Genomic DNA, 10,397 nt, shown 5'->3' on the forward strand with positions numbered 1-10,397 from the left:
GACTAAGCTGAAAAGAAAATGAATGAATGAAAGAATGTTAAGGAGTCTATAACGCTAACAGGACAAAGGAACAATATATTTGGAAACACAAACAGCCTTAAAAATAGACTTGTTGTAGTGTTGTAATTGATCTAATTTAAAGTTATGTATGTAAGTAACTTTATATAACTGTACAGTAAAAATCTGAATATACACAGCAGTTGGATTTTATTTCTGGTAAAGGTGGGGTGAGGAAATGTGCATGTGTGTGTGAATGTGACGACTGAGGTGATGTCAATATTTGTTGGTTCTTTCCCACACGCTTTCACTGCAGAGACCCTGTGCTGCGCAGTGGAGGTTTCCACTGGCGCAGCCAAACAGCCCTGACTCAACTGAGGACACTGTGTGTGTTTGTATGCTTGTGTCAGTGTTTACATGTGATCGCCACAAACCACAAGTAGTAATGCTGGGAAAACTCACTGTTATGTCACAGTATGTTTGTCACTTTTAATTTAGTCAAACTATGGATTAGTTTTGCTGAAATGTTGCAAGGTATGTCTTGTTAGATATTTAAGCATGCTACGCTAGGCTCTTTGAATGCTAATATGAAACTTAGACAATAAGTCTTTTATGTCTCACAAGCTGGTGTTGGCAAGCTATTGCTAAGTGCCTCACTTTCTTGCAAGCCAATAACCTTGTATGAGGAATTTATCTGCCCTAGGAATACAGCACTAGCTGCTCGCTAGCACTGTGAAATAGCACTTTTGGCATCTTCATGTGAGTTTTAATATTCTGATCAAGCTCTGCCACAAGTCTAAAAGGAAATACTAACTGGAAACACATTGCTGGGTATATCCACCCTTGCCCGAGGGACGCATGGAGCCTTCGGTGCTCCTGATGAGCAGCTGTTTTTGAAGATGGTCTTGTTTATGTGAAAATAAAAGTACATTCTCATTGTCATTTCCTGAAGGGCTGCAACGGACCATAATGTGGACAACAGCACAGCAATGCTAAGAGAGTGGCTGAAGAACAGGCAGAGCAGATATCACTATGTTGAGTGGAGGCCCATGGAGGAGCCACGGTTGGTTGAAAACATCTTGTTTCAAAACAGATCAATTAGCACTAATCAATTCACTTCCGAACCAATTAGCACTAATAGCTGTTTATGTCAGGACTTTGTATTAGTTCTTTCTGAATCAAAGCTTTTCCAGAAGAAGGATTAAATTAGTGTGCATGTTCTGTTGAGATTTATTCACCTTCCTGTTTTTTCCAGTATGGATATACACTCACCGGCCACTTTATTAGGTACACCTTTTTAGTACCGGCTTGGACCACATTTTGCCTTCTGAACTGCATTAATCCTTTGTGGCATAGATTCAACAAGGTACTGGAAATATTCCTCAGAGATTTTGGTCCATATTGACATGATAGCAGCACGCAGTTGCTGCAGATTTGTCAGCTGCACATTCATGATTCAAATCTCTCGTTCCACCACATCCCATAACAAAAATCACAGTAGATCAGCAGTTTTAGCAGTTGAAATACTCGGAGCAGCCTGTCTTGCACTAATAACCATGCCACATTCAAAGTCACTTAAATTACCTTTCTTCCCCATTCTGATGCTCGGTTTGAACTGCTGCAGATCACCTTGACCATGTCTACATGCCTAAATGCATTGAGTTGGTGCCATGTGATTGGCTGATTAGAAATTTGCATTAACTAGCAGTTGGACAGGTGTACCTAATAAAGTGGCCGGTGAGTGTATAAAGTAAAAACATTTGTGTACCTAACAGCTAGGCTCTAGGCGCTAGGCTCTTTGAATGCTAATATGAAACTTAGACAATAAGTCTTTTATGTCTCACAAGCTGGTGTTGGCAAGCTATTGCTAAGTGCCTCACTTTCTTGCAAGCCAATAACCTTGTATGAGGAATTTATCTAGCATTAACTAGCAGTTGGACAGGTGTACCTAATAAAGTGGCCGGTGAGTGTATAAAGTAAAAACATTTGTGTACCTAACAGCTAAAAAACACATTACATTTTAAAACTTCTGAACACAAAAAAACTTGTGATGTAACTGTAATTTGTAACAGTTACTGAGAAAGAAAGGTCATGTATTATGATATGATTTCAAACATATATTTAACCTTAGAATGATCTCACCTTAAAAGTGTCTGGTTTTGTCTGTCCTTTAATTTTAAAGGATTATAATCTTATTTAAGCGATTAAGGATTTGGAAAGTCTGACAGTAATCAGTGTTGAGTACTGCTGTAAGGTTAATCCTGCCTGGTTTAAATGTTTGACAATGATGAACTGTAGGAGACATTAAATAGAAATTTTGAGTACATGTCTTATTATTTTAAATATAATTATTTTAATATGAATGTAACATTTTCTAATCATCTAATAAACTGAATTAGATTTCATTTTTACATTTATTTATTTCTTTATTTATTTATTTATTTAGGTCATACACAGATGAGTGGGGGCCAAAACACTGGTCTTCCTCTCGTGTCAGTCATGTAATGAAGCTCAGACAGGCGGCATTGAAGGCTGCAAGAGCTCGCTGGGCTGATTATATACTGGTGAGTTCACTCTATCATTGTTGTCATCCCTTACTTGATTAGGGTGCATCTAATACAGCAGTGTTAATATAAAAACCCAAATACTAAAACCCAAATACGGTAATTTCATAATTTCTTTTTCTCTCAGTATGTTGACAGTGATAACCTGCTGACCAACCCACGGGTGTTGAATCTTCTGATGGCAGAGAACTTAACCCTGGTGGCGCCCATGCTGGATTCAAGATCTCTTTACTCAAACTTCTGGTGTGGCATCACACCTCAGGTAACCAAACTCACCAAAAAATATTTTTTTTAGCCATAATTTATTCACCTTCATGTTACATAAAAATATAAACATAAAAATATATTCTGAGCAATGGCTGTGTTTTTAATATAAACTATGACAATTGGCACTTTTTGGTTACTAGCATTCTTCAAAGGTCCCTTCGGATGAAAATCTAGATATAGGCATATAGCTGAATAATAAGTTCATCACTCAGTACATGGAAATAATATACCTTGAGCCTTAAACCACATTGTTTCCTTGCCTTAAACACAGTTTGTTTTTCTGAAAAACAGGCCTGTTAGAACAAACCAGAGACTCTGACGATCCACCCAGGATCATTAATATGCACATCCTAGACTGCGTTTGATTGGCCACAACATTTACTAGTGAGATTATAGCAATGATAATTTCCCCCCCTTATTTGTAAGTTTCTATTTAGTTTAAAATGAGACTCTTATTTTGAAATCTGGAGAGACAGGGAGATTAAAAACGAGCTGTTTGGTGAAGCAGCCAGCCGTGTATGATCATGGAGTGTTCACTGCTTATTAGAAGGGAAAATATGGCTTATAGTGATTATAAATTTATATTAAAACACCACCCCAAAGAGCCATACGGTTTGTTTAAATGTATGTTGTGTTAGTTTAACATGTATATTGTGAAAATTGCTATGTATATTTGTAATAGGGCAAAAAACATATGTAAACTGCTAAAAATAAGTGTTTATTGCATGTTAATGTATCGTGTCATATCACTCAGCACTTGTTGTCATTTTTCTTCAGTGAAAGGACGCGAATAAACTGATGAAAGTCATCTTTTTTATTCCTGTCTGTGTTTTCATATACATTAAAGCTTCAAATTACAATTTATGTACATCTCTGTATATCCCTTTTGTCAAATATATTTATAATTTAGCCTAAATTTCATCCTAAACACAACTCAGGACCAAACTGCAATGCGCAAAATCATTCATTCATCATTCATATTGATTATGTAATTATGTTCAATACATTAATATCCTGACCTTTCTGACTTACTCTCAGGGTTATTACAAGCGCACCCCAGACTACCAGCCTATCCGTGAGTGGAAGCGTTTGGGCTGTTTTTCAGTTCCCATGGTTCACTCCACCTTCCTGCTGGATCTGAGACGCAGCGCCACACTGGACATGGCCTTCTACCCGCCTCATCCTGACTACAGCTGGGCATTTGATGACATCATGGTGTTTGCATTCTCTGCACGAGAAGCTGGTGAGAGACTCCTTTAACAGCTGTCCATCAAAACTATATCTCTTAAAGATAGCGTCTCCTAAAGCATAAAGATACCATAATATGTTTACAGATATTTAAGAAACATGCCAAGTGAACATTCTTGTTTATTTGAAAAACAATGCTGAAGTAAAAAACCTTTTGCTTTGTATATTCCATGCCATAACGCTGTATTGTTTATGGTTTTTTATCCTTCCCAATGCCAGTTTACCCAATTATAATTCAGCATCCCAGGTTGCCTTGTTGGAAAACCACATATTTCAATAAATCATTCAGAAAGACATTCAAAGCATGAGCTCGTGACTGAAATGCGACCTCTGGTGGACAGTAGCAGACTCCGAAATGAGACACAGATTCAGAGTTCCACATGAGGTTATTAATGAGCAAATAATATAAATATTTTGAGCATAAACATTAGGTGAGCAGGTTAGATTGTAAACCCATGTCCTAACAACATGCTACGTGATGAGATTTGCAGTGAAAAGCAATTTGGCTGTTTGCACCAGACGAAACATGACAGAAATTTAAATACAGCCATTCAGAAGCACAGAATAGTGCACTCACTGATGAAATGGTACGGTTTATAATCTAATTAATACATATTAAACTGTGTGTCAAACTTACATACTGCACCTTTAAGTTTTTTCTCAATTATGATATGAAATAAAAAATAAGATGTAATTCATAATCATTTAAATTAATTTTTTTTATTTATTTATTTTTATTCCTGATTTATACTTTTTTTGCATTCTGGGTCAGTTAAACCAAAGAACCATTGTTTTATAAAATAGTAATACTTTAATATTCTTTAATTAAATGTATCCTGTATCTGATCAGTAACATCTGTTTTCAATATTAATGAGGAATCTTATTTGAAAATATCATAGTAATACATAAAAACTAACAATAAAATCATTGGAAAATTCATGTTTCCCAACAAAATTCAGTCCCAGTAGTTTGTGAGCAACGAGAAAAGGCTAAATATTACTGATATTTTTGACACTAATACAATTTTGAAGGATTTTTACAAAAATAATTTGTTATTAAATTATTTATTGACTCCAAAATGACCAGAATTAACACAAACATGTAACATGTAAAAACTTATAATATCTCTTACAAAAATAAATATGCAAAATCTGATAAATCTATTAATGATTCAAGCAGGGGCTACATGGTGGCTCAGTGGTTAGCACTGTCGCTGGTCACTGTCGCTTAGCAAGAAGGTCGCTGGTTCGAGTCTTGGCTTGGTTTGCGTGGTTTCCTCCGGGTGCTCCGGTTTCCCCCACGAGTCCAAAGACATGCGCTATAGGTGAATTAAATAAACTAAATTGTCTGTAGTGTATGTGTGTGCATAAGTGTGTCTGGATGTTTCCCAGTACTGGATTGCAGCCGGAAGGACATTCGCTGCAACATATGTTTGATAAATTGGCAGTTCATTCCGCTGTGGTGACCCCAGATAAATAAAGGGACTAAGCCGAAGTAAATTGAACGAATGAATGTTCTTAAAGCATTTGTAAACTTTAATCCCCTTACTAAAAACTATGCATGAAAACAAAATGTTTATCTATCTCATCCATAGATATTTACATTAGATGTCGCCTACGCTATTGTTTTCTATTGAAATGAATGCGTCAATAGAGCCACCATTTTAGTAGAGGATAGCGCTGCTTTGAAATGAATGTGGGACCAAGGTGCAGTAAAGGACTGAGCCATCCAGAGCCAGAGATATGCAAATATATACATATGTCTATAATCTGGAGTTTTCCTGGTGCTCAGTATGCAAATATTAGTTTAAATTACGAAAATTATAATTTTACATCACTTTTCTACATCGATGGATAAGTGACCGCACAGGCATTGCTGACAAAGAGCATGTGTTTGTGTGCATGGAAATGTATTATCCTCCCTCCCTGTTAAATTTGACCTAATCCGTGTCCTGAAACACACCCCCTCTCCTGCTTATCATTCAAACGGAGGGAGTGAATTGTTACTGAATGAATCCTCGTTATGGATGACTCGTTCACTTAGCTGACAATAAATCAAGTTTCTGGCACCGCAGCATCTTGATGTCATATTTCATTTACATTATTTGCTTATTTTATTCAACAAAACTAGCAAAAGCCTAGTATTTAGTGTGTATTGGTGCTATTTTGCCTTATGGTGAATGCAGTAAGAGACTGTATTATCATCAGTAACATTACCTGTTTAGCACAAAAGTTCATAACATACAAAAACATAAGTTAAATCTTACCTATGAAATGTTCTGCCTTTATGCTTTGTTTTCTTTGCTTGCTCATTACTACACCCAAACACAGCGCTAAAGTCCAGAATTTTTACATTGGCTTTGCGGTTAACTAGTGTGATTGAATGACATTTGTACTGGGAGCACTGTACAAATGTGGTAGCGCTATTGACGTATGCTCAGGGTCTGTATGCGATATCCATGTATCTCATCTATCTGCTATATGCGTTATGAAGAATCATCTTTCATAAATTACCTATATATATATGGAATTGAAATATTAAATGATACATATCATTATGTTAATGCAATACAAAAGAACAATTCACTTTTACTATTTAATACTACTATATGTATTATATACAGTGCTAAATTTATATTTATTCATGTAAAATCTATTAATTAAACATTAAATTAATATAAATTTACTCAACAAAATATGTACAAATGTGGAAAAAAACATAAAAATAGATGCAGGTCATTATACTTAAAATATTATACATTATGACAGATTTTATGGCATTATTTAGGTGCATGAGTTTTTTTTTTATTTAAGAAACACAACATTTTTAAGCAGAGAATGTTTCCAGAGCACATATGCTTGCTGTTTTTTTGGGGTCAAAAACAGACACGGATCAGAGCATAACACATAATTCACTGCTCCTCCATCTGTCCAGCTCTGGTATATATCGCTGAGGAGTTTTTTTTTGCTAGTGTAACAGCTTTAATGTCGGATAATCTTGTGGCTAATGTAACCAGCCCCAGCTGGGTGTTTTTATGGCTTCTCTGGGTGTTTGTGGATATCCCACTGAGGGAAATAATGTGAGCGAGAGAAAGGGCATGCAGAGAAATTACAGTAAATCCAGCAAACACACAACCAACACAAAGACGACAAAGCCATGGTTCCAAACACACCCATAACTGCACCAAACCACACAAACACATCAGTGATGCAACACTTCATGTTTCTAATTGTGTGGAGAGATGATTATAGGGTACATGGAATTATGTCAGATATCACTGTTTGCGTGCACATCTATTTTATGAAGCGTCTGTGTTTTTTTTAGGTGTACAGATGTATGTGTGTAACAGAGAACATTACGGGTTTCTGCCTGTCCCTCTGAAGGCCCAACAGAGTGTTGAAGATGAAGAGGAGAGTTTCACACACACCATCACTGAGGCCATGAGTGAGTATTAACAATTACACACGTCATATACATAAATATATCTGTTATAGAAATGCAAAGTGACCTATGCATATGTATCATGTTTGATTTGAGTTTTTCCAAATGTATCCACACTTTGGAGAAATTGGATGACAATCTTTTTAAAACATTTCAGGAGACGATGGGTATATAAAGCTTTGTGTTTTAATCAAGTAGTCAAAATACCTTATTCCTTAAACAAAATAAAGTGCTTAAGGTTTAAAATTAGAAGCAACATTATTCGAGTTAAGAAATTACAGAAATAATGTTTATTTTTAACACTATTGTTTACATCAAAAGCTGCTTGTTTTCATGCATCTCCCATCTTTGCATGTCATAATAGATGCTCAGTATTTAGTATTTAAATATTCAGTCTGATTGAGGTTTTACATTACCTATAAATCAGGTGTGGGTTAGTATGATAATAAACATATTAAGATAATAAACAAAGTATTTCAAAGTATTTCCTGAACTCTGTCAGTATGGAGCCAGATCAGTCTTAAAAATAATACATTTACAAAATACAATTTGTAAGTTCAAAACACGATTCGTAAATACACTAATCCAATTCGTAAATTCAAAACACAATTCATAAATACACAAATCTAATTCGTAAGTTCTTAACACGATTCATAAATGCAGAAATCCAATTCGTAAATTCAAAACACGATTTCTAAATACACAAATCCAATTTAAAAATTCAAAACACAATTCATAAACACACAAATCCATTTCAAAACATTTTCGTGCCACAATTTTTTTGTTTTTCAAAAATTCAAAACACAATTCATAAATACACATTTATGAATTGTTATGAATCAAAAATTTATATATATATAATTATAAGTGTTCTATATCCTATAAGTTATATATTTGATTTCATCTCTTTGCTGATAGGACTTCTATTTTTCATAAATATATATATATATATATATATATATATATATATATATATATATATATATATATATATATATATATATATATATATATATATATATATATATATATATTATCTGGACAAAACACAATAAAAACGCTGGCTATGTTTGTATCTACAGAACTCGCAGTTGGCTAAAGATGGTTTTACACACCCCATATTAGTAATGGATTATTTGAGGCATGTAAACTTAGCCAAACACACAAACTCATCATGAAACACACCCATAGCCACTGCCCCTAATAAACCACCCCTTTTCCATCACTTAAATGCTTTTTAACTTTATATGTTCAAGCTCTATTAACTGGTGTTTTTATTTAAACTTTATGTTCCATGGTGTAATTGTCAGAGGTGCAGTTCAAATGTCTTTTCTTGCAGTCGATCATAACATAAAACCATCCGAGTTCCTCTTCACTCCGAGCAAACCTCAGGACAAGATGAGCTTTGACGAGGTGAGAGAGCAGAATCTCTGGAATGTCTTGCATGACTGGAGACTCATGATAGTAATAGTTTGAAGTGACATTTCGTCTTGGTTTGTTCTTCCGATGCTCTCGTTCCCTCGTTTCCCCTCAGATCTTCCTGATTAATCTGAAGCGGAGGTTCGACCGAAGGGAACGGATGTTGAACACGATGGCAGTTTTGGGTCTTGAGGCCACGCTGGTTGATGCCGTCGATGGGAAGTAGGTCATCAAAGGGACAATCTGTGGAATCCTGTTTATTTTGGGGTATTTTGAAATGTGTCAGAACTGGTCATGTGTACGCGCTTCAGACTTTGTTTGTTTCTTCTCAGGGCTTTGAATACATCTCAGCTTCAAGCTCTTGGTATAGAGATGATCCCAGGATATAAAGATCCATATTCTGGTAGAGTTTTGACACGTGGAGAGATCGGCTGTTTCCTCAGCCACCACTTCACCTGGAAACAGGTACAGACACACTCACATAAATAGATATGCACTTTACATTAAAAATAGATGACAAAATCTTTTAAAACTAGGACTTGAATTAAGCAGTTGATTCTTGTGGTGAGCAATAAAAAATATTTCTTTCATTTAAGTAAATCTTAGCCATGATTTATTAACTTATTCAACCCATTGTACAAAAATCAAGGCCATGAATGAACAATTTGTGAATTTTTTACCACGCTAAACAAATTTTTTCATTTGTATATATAAGAAAGGGAACAAATTTATTACAATATGGTCATCATTTAGCAAAACGAGGGAGCAAACCCACATGGAAAGAACTTATATGAGGATATATGTGTATATATGAAACCTATATGTAGTATAAAAGCACATATATGATAATATATGTGCATAAATGTGTACAAATGGCACAAATAGGCAAATTGAGGTGCATATACAGTTGAACTTATTAGCCCCCTGTTTATTTTTTTCCTCCAATTTCTGTTTAACAGAGAGATTTTTTTCAACACATTTCTTAACATAACAGTTTTAATAACTCATTTATAACTGATTTATTTGATCTTTGCCATGATGACAGTAAATAATATTTTACTAGATATTTTTCAAGACACTTCTATACAGCTTAAAGTGACATTTAAAAGCTTTACTAGGTTAATTATGTTGACTAGAAGGGTTAGGGTATTTAGGCAAGTTATTGTATAACGATGGTTTGTTCTGTAGACTATCGGAAAAAAATATATCTCAAAGGGGCTATTAATTTTGACCTTAAAAAGGTTTTTAAAAAAGAAAAAAAAACTGCTTTTATTCTAGCCGAAATAAAACAAATAAGACTTTCTCCAAAAGAAAAATTATTATCAGACATACTGTGAAAATTTCTTTGCTCTGTTAAACATCATTTTGGAAATATTTAAAAAAGAAAAATACTTAAAAGGGGGGCTAATAATTCTGACTTCAACTGTATGTGCATATACAGGCCATATACGTCTCCTGTA

The 10,397-nt window shown here is 34.8% G+C and overlaps 1 protein-coding gene across 1 annotated transcript in view; it reads left to right on the top strand.

The window, feature by feature from the left end:
• Nucleotides 1-10,397, top strand: part of colgalt2b (collagen beta(1-O)galactosyltransferase 2b) — a 39,736-nt gene that overhangs the window by 21,192 nt on the left and 8,147 nt on the right. The window contains exons 2-9 of the mRNA XM_056463799.1: nucleotides 950-1,060; nucleotides 2,444-2,561; nucleotides 2,689-2,823; nucleotides 3,867-4,071; nucleotides 7,402-7,521; nucleotides 8,858-8,931; nucleotides 9,053-9,159; nucleotides 9,270-9,402. Of these exons, the coding sequence (XP_056319774.1) occupies nucleotides 950-1,060; nucleotides 2,444-2,561; nucleotides 2,689-2,823; nucleotides 3,867-4,071; nucleotides 7,402-7,521; nucleotides 8,858-8,931; nucleotides 9,053-9,159; nucleotides 9,270-9,402 (1,003 nt within the window). The remainder of the gene's footprint in view (nucleotides 1-949; nucleotides 1,061-2,443; nucleotides 2,562-2,688; nucleotides 2,824-3,866; nucleotides 4,072-7,401; nucleotides 7,522-8,857; nucleotides 8,932-9,052; nucleotides 9,160-9,269; nucleotides 9,403-10,397) is intronic.

Source organism: Danio aesculapii, chromosome 8 (genome assembly GCF_903798145.1).
Source record: "Danio aesculapii chromosome 8, fDanAes4.1, whole genome shotgun sequence".
In the NCBI taxonomy this organism is placed as follows: Eukaryota; Metazoa; Chordata; class Actinopteri; order Cypriniformes; family Danionidae; genus Danio; species Danio aesculapii.